General features: G+C 37.4%; 1 protein-coding gene and 1 long non-coding RNA gene across 3 annotated transcripts in view; one reads left to right on the forward strand and one right to left on the reverse strand.

Annotated features, from left to right (window-relative positions):
- Dhc16F (Dynein heavy chain at 16F) overlaps positions 1-18,549 on the reverse strand; it is a 218,427-nt gene that overhangs the window by 118,794 nt on the left and 81,084 nt on the right. For both annotated transcript variants that reach the window (XM_073074361.1, XM_073074362.1), the window contains one exon: positions 13,653-13,838. In XM_073074361.1, the coding sequence (XP_072930462.1) occupies positions 13,653-13,838 (186 nt within the window). The remainder of the gene's footprint in view (positions 1-13,652; positions 13,839-18,549) is intronic.
- On the forward strand, positions 5,034-6,250 carry LOC140743238 (uncharacterized). The gene is made up of 2 exons (XR_012102424.1): positions 5,034-5,922; positions 6,016-6,250. It is a non-coding gene; the product is annotated as an uncharacterized LOC140743238 (long non-coding RNA).

Consider the following 18,549-nt stretch of genomic DNA (forward strand, 5'->3'; position numbering starts at 1 on the left):
ATGTTCTGGTTTGAAAGGTGTGGTAAGGGAGACATACTTTTCCGAGGCGATCCAGCTTAGTCCTCCGGGGTAGCGGCGCATCTGTAGCGGACCTCATGTAGGAATATCTAATCCTATCTGGGGTTGATTACATTCTTCTCATGATTCTAAAGAATTGTACATAAATCATTTGTTATGTATAATCCTTAAGGATTAGTATGCCAATGATTTCCTTTAATTTCCACATAACATTACTTCCCAGATTTTGATCCTTATTTTTGATCCTGTATTTTTTTTCAAAATGAAATCGTTCGATTCCCGGCTAGGGAAAAAGTTATGTTAAAAAAGTATCTAATGATGCAGTTTTAGTTTTTATCAAAATCGGCCTCGTAACTCCTTTCAGCATTTTTCGCTAATCCTTATAGTTTCTGCTTTGGCCCTGAAGCCCGTTTGAAAAATTCAGGTATATAGTATATTATTTTCTACAACTCACAATTAAGTGTTGTGACAACATTCTATATTTGTAAATATGACTTAAACACAATGTCAAATCCCGCATTTACTAATGTGTTGTTCAATAAGCTACTACTTGTTAAGTATTCCTAGTAAATATACATCGATGCATTATACGAACTGGCCGCTGAGAACCTAAGTGGAGGAGCGGAGTGAATGGTAAGCTTTGTTTAATACTTGTTATGGAAACACAATAAAGCTCCTTACTACGGAGAACGTTGTGGCACGAACACTGTATACTAATAAGTATTACGGTGTGTGGTGATTATTAGTAGTTTTGTGTTTAGATTCAATGACTCTACTAGTTATTACTATTCGAAATTGAAGAAGCGAATGGTAAGTTGTTACTATCGCAAGACGTTACTCAACCCTGACATAATTGTAATCAAATCAAATTATTTTTTTAATTCAAAATAGGTTCTTTTTAGAGCACTTTTTGAACGTCAATACAACTACCACCACTTCACAAGGTGTTTCGTTATGGAGAAGAAGCGGCGAAAGAAACTCCATAACACACATCTTTAAAAAAATATATTTTCATGCTTGAAGTTCGCCAACGCCCAGGACTAAGTGACTTTAATGTATCACGCGACTCTACGCCAACACGCGTGACTTAACGCAGCCGCAGTCTCCTCGCGAATCGCGTGTGTGTGCCACACATGACAAAAAGTATATTATTAATTAAAATTACATGATGAATGTGAAGCTAATCACGCATGCAGACATAAACCCGGATGACGGGAGAAAGGCCCCGAGTTGGGACGCTCTGTCTCGTGTAAGTGAATCGGCTTAGCCCTTCCGACCAAAATGCAACATGGGCCTAGTTTAAAATTACCTTTCAATATTGCTCTTGTATCATTAAATTTTAAATAATGCTTATTTGTCAATTTGAAAATGAGTCATGAAACCACATTGACTTATTTTCTATATTTTGATTAATTTATAGCCGCGGTTTGCATTTTATTTTTGGCAAGAGAATATTCGTACATGCAAAGGAAGTTATAATTGGACCTGTACTATGGGAATGAATTTTCAGATTGTTTTCGGAGTTGGAATAGAAACGCATTTTTTATTCGTCGTGTAAAAACACAGCTAATTGTTTCAGTTAACTCAGTTTAACCAACCCGGGTCAACTTCGACATCCGCGACATACCGCGCGCCCAAACAAAACAGTTAACAGGCAGTTTTTATTAAAACTTTGCAAATTGGCTTTACACGAATTTGTGGAGCTTAGTTTTCTGTGACCGTTTTTTGATACGATATCTGGAGGCACGGCAGTGCCTCCGCCAAGTCGAGCCAAAAGAAAAAAGAAGCGGCACGGCCGTACCATACTTTTCCCGAAGCAATTCGGCCCATTTTTGACCCCCTGTAACTTCGTTGCATATGAAGCTAGAAGCCTGAATTTTCAGGAGCCAAGCAAGCATTGTATAGACACGGTACATTTCAAATTTCATGCAATTTGAACCAGTAGTTTAAGAATTACAAGTAGTTAAACTTCGTAATTTTGTCACTCACTCACTGACTGACTGACCGATCATCAAAAGTTTAAGGCACTTCCAGCAGACATAGAAGGTTGAAATTGAGAATACAATTAGTGTTTAGTATATAACTCATGGAAAAACTAAAATATTTTGTAATTTCTGTCCAGTTATCTAGATACACCAACTACATTAAATAACTTTGTATCCTATATAAGTAATATAGGATTACAAAGTTATATTTGCAGTTAATGAATCTGTGTTTCTGTCCGCGAAATGTACGAGTAGTAGGGGAGCCCATGATGTTAAATTGGTAGAAACTCGAGCGTCAATAGGACGTATACGATTGTGTAGATTACACGTTAGAGTGAAGAAAAGGTTGTGTGATATTTTTCGATTCACCGTGGAAATAGTTTCTAGATGATTCGAAAAATGTAAAAAGCAGAGTCAGACATACTCAAGGCGCGGCAGGTTAGTGATAGAGTATATATCTCTGATGCCGGAAATATGTTTATCTGCTGGTTTGCATAGGGGGACAGCCATACGAGAGGTAAAAATGAAAAAAAAAATAACCAGCACATTAGATTTTCAAAGGGGATATGAAGTTACCCCAGATGAGTCCCCCATTCGAAAGACTGACGATTCGATTCGAAAGACTGTCAGTGACTCTTCGAAAATGCAAAAAACAACGTTATCTTGACACACTTGAGGGCGTAAGATTATTATACAGGAAATTCCAGCTGATGTTTTACTTATCATAACCCTTCATCTGACGATTTAGTGGAGGGGTTTTTTATACTGACGATTTGAAAAAGAAATAGAATGAGAATATATAAAGAATAATGTATTTTCCATAAAATTTGCCTTTTCCTTTAGTTTGTTGTACACCATTACTTTTCAGGGATCCATGCTAATAAATGGCGCTATCAGATAGTGCATATTTTCTAGCATTATTTCCTTTGTATTAAAAAAAATACCGCACTCGAGTATGTCCAGGTATAGATTTTTTGCAACCTTATTACTCCCTAACGTATTATCCTTATTACTGCCCTCAAACCATCAGATTATAAATTTATTGTTTTCAGCATGTAATTAAGCTACTATAGATAATACGATTTTTTATTAAAAGTCTGATGGACTTCCCTGGTTGAACCCCCCAAATGGATAGTTTAAGATACTCTATAGGATGTAAGGTATCTCCCATATCTTAATCTGCCGCGTTCGAGTCACTCTCGAAATCCCGTCTTGGGCTCCCCTACTATTATAGGCGACGTCAATTGTTTTTATTCTCGAGACAAAAGACGTTTTCAATTCCAACTTCAATTTAAATTCAATTCAAATAATGGGTGAAGTGCGAATCGAACTCGTACACTGAGGGTTCCGTACCACAAAAATATTTGTTTATTTTATTTTTATTTTTACTAATTGATGTTATAGCAGGCATATAATGCATTGTGAACATTTCAAATGAAAAACGCTAAAAAATAGCAGGTCCTTATATGTTTGTCTCTGTAGTTCCTGGACTAAAAAAGGGTTAGATACGATATCCCGTGCCTGTCGTAAGAAGCGACTACAAGGGGGCTTCCGGAGTTGGGAGTGGCAAGAGGGAGCTCGAACCGTCCAATAAGTGTCCCCGGGAAGGACGGCGGTATGTGTAGTCGCATACCGTCGTGAACACCGGATAGTTTAGGAGGAGCGAAAACTGTTCTCCCAGGGCACAGCTCGATCGGGGCATCGCGCTTAAAGGACTTCTGTTACGTTCAGTCGGAGATCCCGGAGTTCTCCAACAAACGTTGAGGACGGCCACCGGAGGATTTTAGTGCGGATAAAGTCCCACATAACCCGGCGTCACTCTCACGTCGTCGAGTACCTTTTGAAGATTTCCTCCTCATAAAGAAAAAGAAGGTCCTTGCATGGCAACTCTCCTTTATTTGAAAGTTTTTTGGAGTTTACTCCTTAAGAAACGATTTGAGTTATAAGGCCCGGTACGGAAATTTTATGAGGAGTAAAATCAAGTGTAACACGAAAAGTTGAGGCGTTACGTAGAAAGAGACAAACATATATGTATATCTGTAGGATTGAACGTGTAAAAGAATGAGATGGAATACATTACACAGCGTCTCATTCTCGGGGTCTCCTCTTTGCGCGATACTTCGTAGTCTCACTGTATAGTTCACTACCTCCAGTCTGAGAGTTGAATGTGTGCGTATGTTTGTACGTGTGTGTTGCGCGCCTGCGTATTACGAAGTTCTGCCACAACTTGTATACTGCTGCCGAGTACAGGGTATGCATGCTGTATAATAAATGCATATAGTAGCATCTATTGTAGACATCTATATATTATTATTATTATTTATATTATTTTGTAACATACTTTATGTAATACGCATTATTGAAGTAATATTAATAATCCGAATAATTACAGATATATGTTTGTTTCTCTTATCATTTTAGCAGATGCGTTCATTTACCCTTTTTTCTATTCGATATATATCATAATTATCGTTCGTAAGGAGTAAACTCCAATCGTGCGTCGTAGCTGACACACACACACTTTTTTGAAAGTTTTTCTTTTTACTTTTAGTACTTATTGTTAAAGCGGCCACCATTATACATATTCCGTAAAAAATTTAAATTTCTATCTATTAAGGTTCCAGAAATAGAGCTCTATGTCAGACAGACAAACGGACAGCTTAGAAATAGGGTTCCGTTTTTACCCCTTGGGTATGGAACCCTAAAAAGTTATGTAATATCAAAAACATTCCGAATTTCTGACAAATGTCATGAGAAAAAACTAGATGTTACAGCTAATGTGCCTAAATCAGTTAAAACGCAGATAGCTTGCCCATTACCTAAAGTACAAAACGAAGATTGTATCAATTTTCACCCCTTGACGTCGACCCGTGCATGCCATGATGCGTCGCCGTGTCATGAATTTACGACAAACATTGTATATTTTCAAGAAACAATATCGCTTTGCGGCACGATGTCGCTATGTGTCACGATACGTCGTCGTGTCGTAGAAAGGCATGTGTTTTAGCCCTAAGAACAAGTTTGAAAAGATGTTTCGAATTTTAACTACATAGTTAATCTGCATATTTTCTAGCTAATCTTAAGCCTAGTTAATGTGTATGCTAACGTATTCTACAATCTAACGGTAACATACACAAAATACAATAACTGTCGTGAGGTTTAGCAACTGTCACCGCATTATAAAATAATAATAAGTTTGTTTCCAAGGAAACAAGTGTTTAGGCAAAGTAGATGTTTCATTTTCGGCCATCTCATGTACATTATAACTAAAAAACACGAATAATTTGTATAATTGAAGAAAAATACACATATATTTTGATAACCTAAAGTATTCGTGTTTAAAAATATTTAAAATAAGCAATCCTCATTGAAATATTAAATATGGCGGAATACTGTCAATATCAAGTTTTCAAAACTGTCGATGTCGGGAACCTATGTGTACCCCACACATAGGTTACTATACTCTTTGGATGTCGGTAATTCTGTATTTCGCTGTTTTTGTCGTAAAGTTATTGTTACCTTAGTACTTTACAACCTGGCTTTTGTTTTGGGTATCCCGTCATTATTTCTGAATTTAATTAATTATTTATAATAATAATAACAAAACCACCTTTTAAATAGTATCTGGTTTTATAGATGTAAGTGACATGTCAAATTAAAAAAGAAGAAGTTGTCAATTTGATATGCGTAAAAGTGGATATATACATATTATAATAGTGGACTCCAATGTAAACGTTGAATAAATATGTAGGTACTGATGAGAAGATTCCTTTTTAATCCTGAATATGTTTCTGCTCTGTGCTGCTTACGATTATGGAGTGATTCTACCTTACTTGTTTACCCAGCTTATGTTTTATGGACTCTTGTGATTTTCGTGCGATCGCTGTGGATTGTGTTGACAAGGATTCAATATCATCAGGTAAAATATACATCAGTTGTTGTATTAATCGTGAAATAATCGTAAATAATTTTAAACTACAGAAGCTAATCTTTTTACATTTCTCTTTTTTAGATAATTACATTAGCAAGACAAGGACATTCTTGGGATGACAAAATAATCAGTTATTATTGCAACTGCATCGCTGGGCAACGAACCGTACTCGTAGGTAGTTGCGCTCACATTATGCCCATTGTTTGATGTTTGGGCTGAGCTCGTCACAGGATGAAAATATTGATAAGGGAAGATATTTAAAATGAATAAATAATGTATCTAAGTGAAGAGTAAGTAAAATATGATCAAATGTGTACTTAAAGTTGTTTTATTTACACACTTAAATGTTTTAACTAAAATAAATTGGTATAGAAGTACATATTTTGGTATGTTTGTTTTAAGTCAAGATTTATGAAAGTAAATATATTTAATGTTTATCAAATATAGGCCTTGTTTCTCAATACACACAATACAATGTTTATATATCTACGCCCATTCGCGTAAAAAATATATTAAAAAGTATATAATGTATATAGTAAGTTAAAATAGAATGACAGATGACATTATTACGGTAATCACTACCGCCATGATGTTTTTCCACTGTTGTGTTGCAAGTTTAAGTGTAAATTATTGTTTTTTAACAATTAAACGAACATGATTTGAAGAAAATTAACCCCCTTCTTTGCAAGTTTTCTTAATTTTTAATATAGTGTACAAAAGGTGGCCGGGAGCCCATACATTTTGAAACATCTCCTTTCGGCCTTATTGAGCATAAATAAATGTCTATGAAAATAATTTTTATATGTAAGCACATAAAAAATTACAATGTTCACAATAGAAAATCCCTAATAACTTCTAAACGGATTACCCTAATTACACAATTCCTTTTGCCCTATCCGTTTTAGACATAAACCTACCAAATGGCATTAAAGACAAACCAATATACAGGGTGTCCCGTAAGTACCACGACAAACTTGGGGAGAACATAGGTGAGGGTCTGACCTCTCTGGGAAAAAAAAAATTACCTTAATAAAAGTGTCACCCTTTTTGCACTATCAATTGTTTTAAATTTTTTGAGAAATTCAGCCCTCTTCATCTTCTTTCGTTAACTGCGTGTACAAATTTGGTGATGCAGTATTTATTTTTTCTGTTAAATACTATCAGATAGTTGGTCTATCATATTGAAATGTAAATTGGTTAAAACATGTAAAGGAACCATGAAAAAAATAGGGATATTTTTAGATTTTAATTTTATTACTATTTTTCCCTCAACTTTGACTCGTCGCGGTGAAAAAAAAAATGTACTGGACTATAAGTGTACGTTGCGCCAAAAAATATGTCCAGTTATTAGAGATTTGAAAAAGGTACCACACTTACTATTTAAAGTTGAAAAAAAAAAGTTAAGGCCGTTTTTGCATGAAAGGGACTAAAACCAACTAAAACGTAATGATCGAGTTTTTATTTAAATTACGGTTTCTACCGACTCACAACGTGTCAGGCAGTACTAAATCACATTATTACCTAGTTACACACTTAAAAATATCATTTTTCATTTGTAAAAAAACAATTTAGTAACTAACTTGCAAACAAAGTATTACAATTTATTAAGTCAATTTTTACCTACTTTGAACTGTCGTTTCGAAGTGAAACTTCGTACATGTATGTAATTTGAATGACTATACCATAATTTGATATCTTGGAACTGATCTGATGATGGAGCCAGGATATGGATGGTAGATCTCTTACCAATTTAGCCCAGACTCGAGGGATTTACTAAGAAATGAACCATGCACTTGCTGACTTCATCATCAGATCTGTTCCAAGATGCCAAATTATGGTATTGTCATTCAAATTACATACATGTACGAAGTTTCACTTCGAAACGACAGTTCAAAGTAGGTAAAAATTGACTTAATAAATTGTAATACTTTGTTTGCTAGTTAGTTACTAAATTGTTTTTTTACAAATGAAGAATGATATTTTTAAGTGTGTAACTAGGTAATAATGTGATTTAGTACTGCCTGACACATTGTGATTCGGTAGAAACCGTAATTTAAATAAAAACTCGATCATTACGTTTTAGTTGGTTTCAGTCCCTTTCATGCAAAAACGGCCTTAACTTTTTTTTTATCAACTTTAAATAGTAAGTGTGTACCTTTTTCAAATCTCTATTAACTGGACATATTTTTTGGCGCAACGTACACTTATAGTCCAGTACATTTTTTTTTCACCGCGACGAGTCAAAGTTGAGGGAAAAATAGTAATAAAATTAAAATCTAAAAATATCCCTATTTTTTCATGGTTCCTTTACATGTTTTAACCAATTTCCATTTCAATATGATAGATCAACTATCTGATAGTATTTAACAGAAAAAATAAATACTGCATCACCAAATTTGTACACGCAGTTAACGAAAGAAGATGAAGAGGGCTGAATTTCTCAAAAAATCTAAAACAATTGATAGTGCAAAAACGGTGACACTTTTACTAAGGTAATTTTTTTTTCCCTGAGAGGTCAGACCCTCACCTATGTTCTCCCCAAGTTTGTCGTGGTACTTACGGGACACCCTGTATATACGAACAAAAAATCATGTTTTCAACTTACGTAATATTAGGTACGTAACATTTCAACGCAATATTACAAAAAAATAGTTAAGTTCGTTTCAAATGATTCGAAATAGGAAACTGTTATATAAATCGAGCTTAGATATCCACTTTATAACATATTCCTGCCATGATCACCAAAAATATCAGCTCCTAGTGGCTTGATAATTGATAGCTATAAAAAAACGAAAATCCACAGTTTAACGTTGAATTTAAACAACCGTCCATTGCACAATTAGGGTATTTTATTTTGCTCCATTGCTTGTACAAAACAGTTACAAACGCGTGTCAGAAATGAACTGACAGTCGCGCACATAGAAAAGAAAATCAAGTAGAAGTGGTAAGTACGAGCGAATGTATCGGAACCGTTGTCGCCAAACTCACACTTGCGTTTTTCTTGTTACATATAACACTACTAAAGTAAATATCATTTTATTGGTCATTTATAGTTGACTCGAAAGTATTCTAAAATATACAGAATGAATATGTAAAAACAACTTAGGCGCGTATAATATTAAAGTTTATTTTTCTACAACACATAAAAGCATTTACGTCATTTAGTATTTGAAAATGTAGTTCCGCTACTTGACCATAGATGGCAGTGATTGGGCTTTATGCAATTATAGCCCTAAGCACTTTAAACTTACGGACCAAACTTGCGTAATATTTCTCCTACTGGAATAGTGACAAAAGAGTTTATTTACGATAAAATTATCGATACTCATCGATTTACTGTGCTAGCTATAAATGTAGAATAGAATTAAAATTAAACAAGGATTAATTATTAAAAAGTAAAATAAAAAACATAAGTATTACATCCTAAAAATGAATGCACGAAACGAAAATGTTCGCGAAAGCAGACCGATGCTGTTGAAAAGGGCAGCTTAAGATTTTGTTACATATATAGAGTAACAGATGAAGTTTTTAGCTATTTAAGCTGCCGCAGATTTTAAATTTGTTTTAAAAATATATTATAAAAAAAATAGTTAGGTTAAAATGTTCAAGACTCTAAATACTACGTACTACATAGTTAACGTATTTTTGTACATAGATATATTTGGTAAATGATATAAAGTAAATATATAAATGTTAAACATTTAGTAATTGTTCGCATCCTTAACAATTATATAGCATCGGTCTATTTCTCCTTACTAGTAGCACTCATAAATCCAAGCCATCGAAAAATAATGAGATATGTCATGAGAGATATGATATGTGAGTACACCTCAGCTATGTGAGTTACAGCTATTACGTAGTAGGTATTACGATACTTTTTGCGGCAAGAACCTAATTTTAGATTTATATAATTTTATTTTCTAAATATAATATTTTCCCTTTATAATAATGTATATTGTAAAATATCGATAAGAAAAATTATACTTGCCCCCATCACTTATTGAGTAGCGTGGATTCTTCTAGACGTTTTGGTATGGTGGAATCAATTAAAAAATGAACTTTATTTGAAAGCATTAAGGTTGATGTTAGCGTGACTATGTGGAAATTATTTTTAAATTTGATATTTTTAAGATTTTAGGAAATATAAAATAAAATTGTACTCAGTGATGGTACGAAACACCTCCATTTTTAATTGTCTTCTTTCTGCTATCATTTTTACATTCCAAAATAGCATAATATGTCTTAATAATTTATTTTATAGAATTTGACAAACATCTGTCTCGAACCGACGCTCAAACATGAGTAGACTCGTTTGAAGGCAAGTGAGAGTAACAACGCCTAGTAGTGGAAGCCGCGCCACGCCTACTTAGCACTTCCACTTGTTTTTTCTGTTCCATGGTCGCGCACGTATGCGCTCGAGTCCCCCCGAGATAACGAGTCGGTAAGTGGTGTCTACGTTTGCGTTACTCCAGCCCACTTTGTATGAAGATTGACCTGTGTTAGTTTTTATTTTGTGTTAGTACCTACCCGGAAAAAACGTGGAAATTATTATAAGAAACCTTTTTAATATAAATAATTTTAAGTATGAATTTGTTAGCGGTGAGTAAACTTACTGAAAAAGGATTTACTGTTAATTTCTTGAAAAACGGTTACACTATTAGTAACTCTATGGATATTATCATCGCAACTGGCCACAACCTAAATGGTATATATACAATTTGTCAAATCACCGATATGTAATTTGACAATGTCAAATAAATATTGGCATAGGAGACTAGCCCATATTAATCCGGAATATATGCGAATTTTAAAGAATATTATGACTGGTCTTGATAATGTGAACATTACCGACGGATATGACGACTAGTAAGAAACCATTTCCAAACCTCTGAACGCGAACGAACGATATACTGGAGATCGTACATACAGATTTATGTAGTCCCATGGAAGCTAGTTCACTCAACGGTTCAAGGTACATGTTATTATTTATCGACTATTATTCCCGAATGACACGATGAATGTTTATTTTCTAAAACATAAGAGTGAGTTTTTAAGAAATTTCAAAAATATAAAGTGTTGAAAAAGGAACTAGCAAGTCGAACAAATGTATGAGATCAGATGGTGGGACGACATTTTGTAATAGAGCTTTCAATATTTTCTTATCAACAAATGGAATTCTACATTAGAAGGCGATACTGTATACCCCTAAACAAATTGTTGTGGTTGAAACAGCTAACATAACTATTATTGTATATGCGAGAAGTCTAAAACGAATGTTATCATTATTAAATAAATATTTCATTTCATTTCAGAAGTCAGAAGTCTATTATAAATTGAAACTAATTTGAGCAAGAGCAGTAAATACTGTGGTTTATATCAAAAACCGGAGTCCGACGAAGTCAGTGAAAGATTACCAATGATTTTTGTCGGATATTCAGAAGAAAGTAAGGGATGTCGATTATTTAATACGAAGACACGTTAAATCCCAATAAATAAATAAATAAATCACAATCAGTAGAGATGTTTTTAGAAGATGTTTTTCCTGAGGATAACGGGCATAATTTCAGTTGTCAAAATAGTAACTTTTTTAGATTTAATTTATTGTCATGTTCGAATGAAAGTGATGATGAATGGCAAGATTATTTACATAACTACAAAGACTACCTAAACAATTTAATTGCCTTTAAAAAATTTGTTGTTGAGATTCAACTAGTGGAAGGTACCGGAAAGGAAAAGAGTAGAAATATCTACAAAAAGGAATGAGATGCCATCAAAAACAATGCTTGTAAAAAGATCCAAGTCTCGCCATTCAATTCTTTTACCGTAAAAAGTCTTGAGATCTATGTAATACCAAGCCGGTAATGTATGCAGTCCCTACTTAAGGGACCTTCTGTCTTAAGGTATTATCTCACTATCTAACCTAACAACATCTCATGGGACCATACCAATTTTAAAAATATTTTATGTTCTAAATAAATTGACGTGGCAATCGTACTTGTGTGATGCGATATGATAAGATGAAAACACAATGTGACTTGCAGTATGACTTGATATATAACTTTTATTTAACACATTTTTGATTATAAATTTTTGTGCACTTTTTTTCCGCTTATTTTCTATTTTAAGGTGACAAAGTATACAATTAGCTTTCTGCGCTCAAAGAAGCACACTATGTTTCCTGCTGCGGGAGTCACGAAACTTCACAAATATGAAACACCTTGAGAGGGAACAGAAATCAATTTGTCAATTAGATTCCTAGCTAGCCAGGATCCGACTTCGGACCCTTTGCGACTCAGATTTATATGGTAACTGCAGCATCTCGCAAGTAGTCTAACAGCATTCATTTTGTTATTTATTTTACTACGATAAGCTTACAAAATTATTATATTTAATGATAATTCGTAAAATAATATTTGAATTATGCCAATAGACATCAGTCTTATAGCCATAAAAAAATCTTCTTCATTCTCTAGTTTTATTAATATTAAATTCATGCGTGAATTAATAAATATCTCAAGTATGTTTACAAAGCGGATTACATAATGCGAAACTCTATGAGTACGTCGGAACGTTGTGAAGCACTATTTCGTCTACGACGGAGTTAGTTTTGGTTTTAGAAAGTTTACGAAGCTACGGCGTGTTTGTTACTGAACCACTCGCTTTCAATCTCTGCTATGAATGTAATGTAGAATTACGTAGCTCAGATAAACATAGCGATATTAGATATACGAGGTGGGGACAGGGCCGGATTTAAGGGAGGGCACCCGGGGCTGCAGCCCCGGGGCCTCCACAAAAGAGGGGCCCCCACAATAGAGACGTCGGAATATTTTTTTTAAATTCCGACTAGTAAACACTAATAAAAAAAATATATCTTTTCCTTTGATAATTTTTTTCGCTGTTTTACCTTTATTTACAGTACTTTGTACAAACATGAATACTAGAAGAATCTACCTGCGTTTCACAATAAAATATTTATTGAAAAACTCAACTGAAAAAATTGTTCATTTTATTCGGAAAATAATTTGGGGCCAGGGGGCCTCCACTCCTTTGTTACCCCAAGGCCTCTAGACCTCTAAATCCGGCCCTGGGTGGGGAAACAGTAACATGAATTGGTTTTAATTTTATCAGAAATAAAAAAAATATAATTGCCCATGTGCGAGTAAAATTTCATACGTTATTTTTTTGTATTCGTTATCGTAGCTCGTATTGTATCGTTATCGCTATCGTAACATACAAGTAAATTTATTGTGATAAACTGTGTACATATTACGTTTCAATAGATAAAGCGAAAAACATCGAATAATTGCGGTTTCTTGTATCGTGACGATCCACTATTTTCAACTTTTAGTACCTATTTGTAGTTATAGCGGCCACCGTCGTACAAACTGCAAAAAATTTAAGTGTTTATCTATTATGGTCAATGAATTGTTTCAGACGGATAGTTAGCAAACGATTAGTAATATGGTTTGGTTTTTACCCTTTGGGTACCGAAAAATAAAGGATTAATCACGCCCAAAACAGCTCAATCGATTTTAATGATTTTTTTTGGCTAGGGATAGGGGGTGAGTTTTTTAAGTATTTCAATTCACTCCGTAAACATTATTATCAGCAATACTTGCTTAGGATACTATTAGCTTGTAAAGGTGTCTTTATGTTTTTTGCAGGACGAGGTCTGCCCGGGTCTTTTGGCTTTATTAATGAAGACAGTGTGTACCGACCTGTACCGCGGTGCGGAGGCTGAGCGGCAGGATGCCGTCGTGCCACTCGAGCGTCTGCAGGTTGACCTCGCCGTACAGCTCGCCGATGCTGAGGCTCTTCGGGTTCATGATGTACTTGTGCACCAGCTGGTACTGCGCGCCCGCCACGCCGCTCTCGCACAGACGCGTGTACGTGTCGCCTAACACCTGCGTGTCATTAACGTCGTCATCGTCATTACCACTGACGTGTCTCAGGTACAATTCAAATATTATTATATGCATAAGTTTAATTTTTTTTTACAGTACAACCGTTTAAAATATTTTAAAAATATTTATTATCATCATCAACATCACTGACCCACTTTTCTCGGGTCTCCTTTCAAACTTTTCAGATTTAAGGTTAACAATTTTTTTAAAGAACTCTCGTGTAATACGAGGACGATTAATTTAATATACCTAATAGTCGCGAAATTACACTAGGCAATTATCGGTGGGTGACACATCCAAGCCGTCAGACACGAGTAGTACTCGTTATAGTGGATCGAAGGCTTATGAGTGGTTTAAATACAAAGATTCCCACTAACGAATAACTGTTCGTCCACCTCCTCCACCAATCCGCATTGAAATAGCGTGGTCCAAGCAGGGAGAGAGTCCGCATTATTAAGTGAAGCGATTAAATAGGAAATTTCAATACAAAAGGAAGTTCTGAACACTCTGGTGAAACACTAAAATTGAACATTTCACATTTGTACGTAACATGTGAGTTTTGTATTGAAAATGCAACATTTATTATTCCATTGACCATTCCATGTACTGAAATCTCCTGTTCATAAAAGTTGTTCAACTTTCAAACTGAGAATATGGAATGACTAGAAACCAACGAAAAACGGAACTATTATTTATATCTCGTATCGTATATATATCATTTACGTTATAAATTTTACTGTACACGCGCACTGATTAATTGTGTAGGCAGTAAAACATCATTAAAGGTGGTAGAACCCTTCGTGGTTCGACTCCGGCAGCACCACCGCCACACCTATTTCTACCTAATAACAGCAGTGTTAGGCGCTGCTGTGTTCCGGTTTGAAGGGTGTGGTAAGGGAGACAGACTTTTCCGAGGCGTTCCAGCTTAGTCCTCGGGGGTAGCGGCGCATTTGTGGCTGACCTCAGGTAGGAATATTTAATCCTATTTGGGGTTGATTACAGATGTCCATGGGCGGTAGTAGCCACTTACCATCAGGTGGACTGCATGCTCGTCTGCTACTCCTAAATTATAAAAAAAAACAATGTATGTGCATAATTGTGCAATTTTTATTGAAAACATATTGTATCGCCGTGTCCACGTCGTAGCTACAATGGTGGCATCGGGTGATTGGCTCTTTTCTGGCTATGCGGCACAGGTACTTCCCGAAACAACCATGTCTCGAGAGCACCTGCACCAGCCGGAAGGTCAGCGACCCATGCCGCCTGTCCAATCTAATCTTCTAACACCGGACGGATAGCTTCCACAGTCCCTCAGGACTGTGGCCTCAACTGGCCTCAGCCAGCCGTGGGTTCGGCCAGCCTCTCTTTCCACTTTTCTTCCAGCAACAATCTCTATTCTGCCAACCACCAGTGCCACAGCCAGAGGAGCCTCCTGCCTCAACCATACAAGTAAGACATTTGGAACTTACGAATATTTAATAAGGTTGATAAGCAGAGATATATGATGGAAAATTCGACCTTCAACTCTTCAACCCTGATAATTTATTTATTTTTTTATTTATTTATTCATTTATTTCGGACAACAAGGTCCATATTACATATACCTTACAGACTAACATACATACTAATATATACTTATAACTAAATCACGTATTTGCGGCGACGTGAGACGCGAGTCTGGTGACTTCCGGGGGTCCTCTCCGTCCACGGAACTTCCGGAACACAACTCCCTTCGGCCACAGCTCCTCCTTCAGGAAGGTCGACAATTGCTCAGTTGGGACGCGTACAACAAATGAACTAAAGTTCACCGCGTTACGCGCCTCCAACTTTTCGACCACCAATCGGAACTTGGTTTTTACCGCCAAATACTCCACTATGTCAGACGGCTTCGTGCTGTAGTGGAGCCGTGAGACATACACGTGCGACACAGGAACGGCAGGACGCAGGAGATGGTTAGATCCCGTCGGTGCTGTGCCACATTGGTTACGACAAGGAGGCTTTTTCTTCTTACGCACCACCTTAATAAAGCCATCCTTGTCCGCCGCATGGTTGGACAACGCACTGCGAGGGGGTTCATTGCGGGGGTTCCCACTTTCCCTCTCTGGCCTCGTTGTTTTCCGCTTCCCGGGTAGCTGGCGGGAGGCAGCTGCAGCGTAGTCACGTTGAGGCGTAGACATGACGACGCACGGCGACACCTCGGCGGGGGGAGGTGCGGGGCGGGTGACGCACGTGTCACCACATGCGGGCGCAACGGTCGGTGTCGTGTCAAGTTTCGCCGACTCGAAACTTGCTGACGAGGTGTTACATGCCCCACGACGCGTGTTGACGTTATTAACCTCTGGCGACCTACTTACTGCTAGCGTATTGCGTAATGTAGCAACTTCAGCCCGTAGGTCGCTGATGGTGTCTTGCGAGGCTTCTAACTTCAGCACTACTTCTGCCAGGCTTGTCTTTAATGTTGTTATGTCCTTCAACAGCCTGGTTACATCCACATGGTCGAACGTGACGGGCGGCAGCTTGTGGATGTTCTTCACCACGAATGCTGGTATGTCATCAGGATCAGTCACCTTAAGAAGATTGATGATGTCCTGGATTCCTTTCTCTCCCTTCTCGTCATTCCTGCGGGAAGGCATACGGTCGCTCATCCCGAGCGACTCAAACAGCAGGATCTTGGCACTGCCGATCTCCTCACGTGTGAAGTTGGTCTTGCATATCTGGATAATGCTGACCTCATCCATGGTGTCGATGGCGTGCTGTAGAAACGCCAACACCTCATTGGCTATGAGTTGTTCAGATCTCATAGCCATTTTAGCCGTGCAGCGGCGATCGCCGCGCAAACCGCGAATATAAAATAGAGTATATTCGTAAGCGCTGTGTTTGCGTCCGTCACCGAGCGCATACGACACCCGAATCAATGCAGAGGTGCCTCCTGCCTCAACCAGATAAGTAAGGCATTTGAAGCTAAAGAATATGTGATAAGGTCCTTGAGTAGATACATATGATGCAAAATATGACCTTCAACTCTTCAACCCTGATAATGCAGAGGTGCCTCCTGCCTCAACCAGAGAAGTAAGGCATTTGGAGCTAAAGAATATGTGATAAGGTCCTTGAGTAGATACATATGATGCAAAATATGACCTTCAACTCTTCAACCCTGATAATGCAGAGGGGTCTCTCATGTAAAGTATATAGATTAGACATTTGTTGTAATGACGTTATTAGACAGAGACATATGATGAAAAATTTTACCTTCAACTTCTTAGATCCTAAAGGCACCTCCAGCCTAAACCACATGAATAAGCCATTTAGTGCTATCACACATATTTTACAGTTCCTAAGCAGATACATGTAATGAGAAAAATGTCCTTAACTCTTTCACTCTGATGAAGCTGGCGTGCTTCCATCCTAAACCATAGGAATTAGCCATTTTGTGTTTTCATATATGTATTAACGTCACTAAGCAGATACATAGGATGAAAATTTTTACCTTCAAGGTCTTAACCCTGATAAAGCAAGGTTGCATCTCGCCTAAACCGTATGAGTTATACATTTGATGCTTTCGAATATTTATAAACAGTATCAAAGCTAGATTGTGTAGAGACATACGGTATAAAATGTGACCTTAAAGTTTTCAATCCTAATGATGCAGGGACACTGTTGGCCTAAGCCACAGTAACTTGACAATTACTTCTTACAAATATAAAATATGGTTAAAGTTTACGTTGTAGTTTTTTTTGGTGAATTGGACCGGCTCACTCGCAGAGTTTACCAATTAGTTTGACTTATTTCTTTTTTTGTCCCAACCTAAACTAGCCAATAATATAGTATTTTATATAGCGTCTCCTTTTTTTTTTTTTTGTTTACGAGGGGGAAACCTTCAAAAGGTACCCGGTGCCGTGGGAGCGACACAGGGTTATGTGGGATTTTTACCGCACTAAAACCCCCCCGGTGGCCGTCCTCTACGTTGCCAAGAGGACTCCGGTATCTCCTACGGAACGCAACCGGAGTCCTCTGAACGCGTCGCCCCTTCGGGCTCCACCCAGGTGAGCTCCAGGACTCGCCACACCGTTTGGTGTTTACGACGGTATGCGACCACACACACCGCCGTCCTTCCCGGAGTTGCTTGCTAGACGGCTCGACCTCCCAATCTTGCCGCCCGCAACCCGGAAGCCCCCTTTTAGTCGCCTCTTACGACAGACAGGGGATACCGTAGCCCTATTCTAGTCCCGGGACTACAGGGACACCGCGCCGGGAGGCGCTATCTGTGCCTTCGGCGCCTCCTTCTCCGCGCGGGATCAGCGCGCTCCCTGGCCCGTTCGGCGTCCTCCTTGGTGAGCATAACGCGCTCGCAGAATGCAACCACGCTATCCCACGCCTCGCCAAAACGGACCATTGCTGCGACGACAGCCTCCAAGGAGAGGTCTGGTCCTATCCGTTGTCCACCAGGATCCGCCGCTCGGACTGCCATATAGCGTCTCCTATAGTGTTTCGTATTGAATTGGTTAGGTTAGGTTGGAACATATAAGACAATATAAAACTAAGCGAGCATGGCGCGGTAGCGCCCTGCGAGCGGGTGGGTACAATCCTGACCTTAGCTTTATTCATGATCACGTTTATACAATTTTAAATAATATATATTTAATTATATAATATAATTTTAATTAATACAAAGTAATATTAATATAAACGTTAGTATGTCATCACTAAAAAG

This window comes from Epargyreus clarus, unplaced genomic scaffold (assembly GCF_041222505.1).
Source record: "Epargyreus clarus isolate Ecla_fem2 unplaced genomic scaffold, WU_Ecla_fem_2.2 ptg000007l, whole genome shotgun sequence".
Classification (NCBI taxonomy): domain Eukaryota; kingdom Metazoa; phylum Arthropoda; class Insecta; order Lepidoptera; family Hesperiidae; genus Epargyreus; species Epargyreus clarus.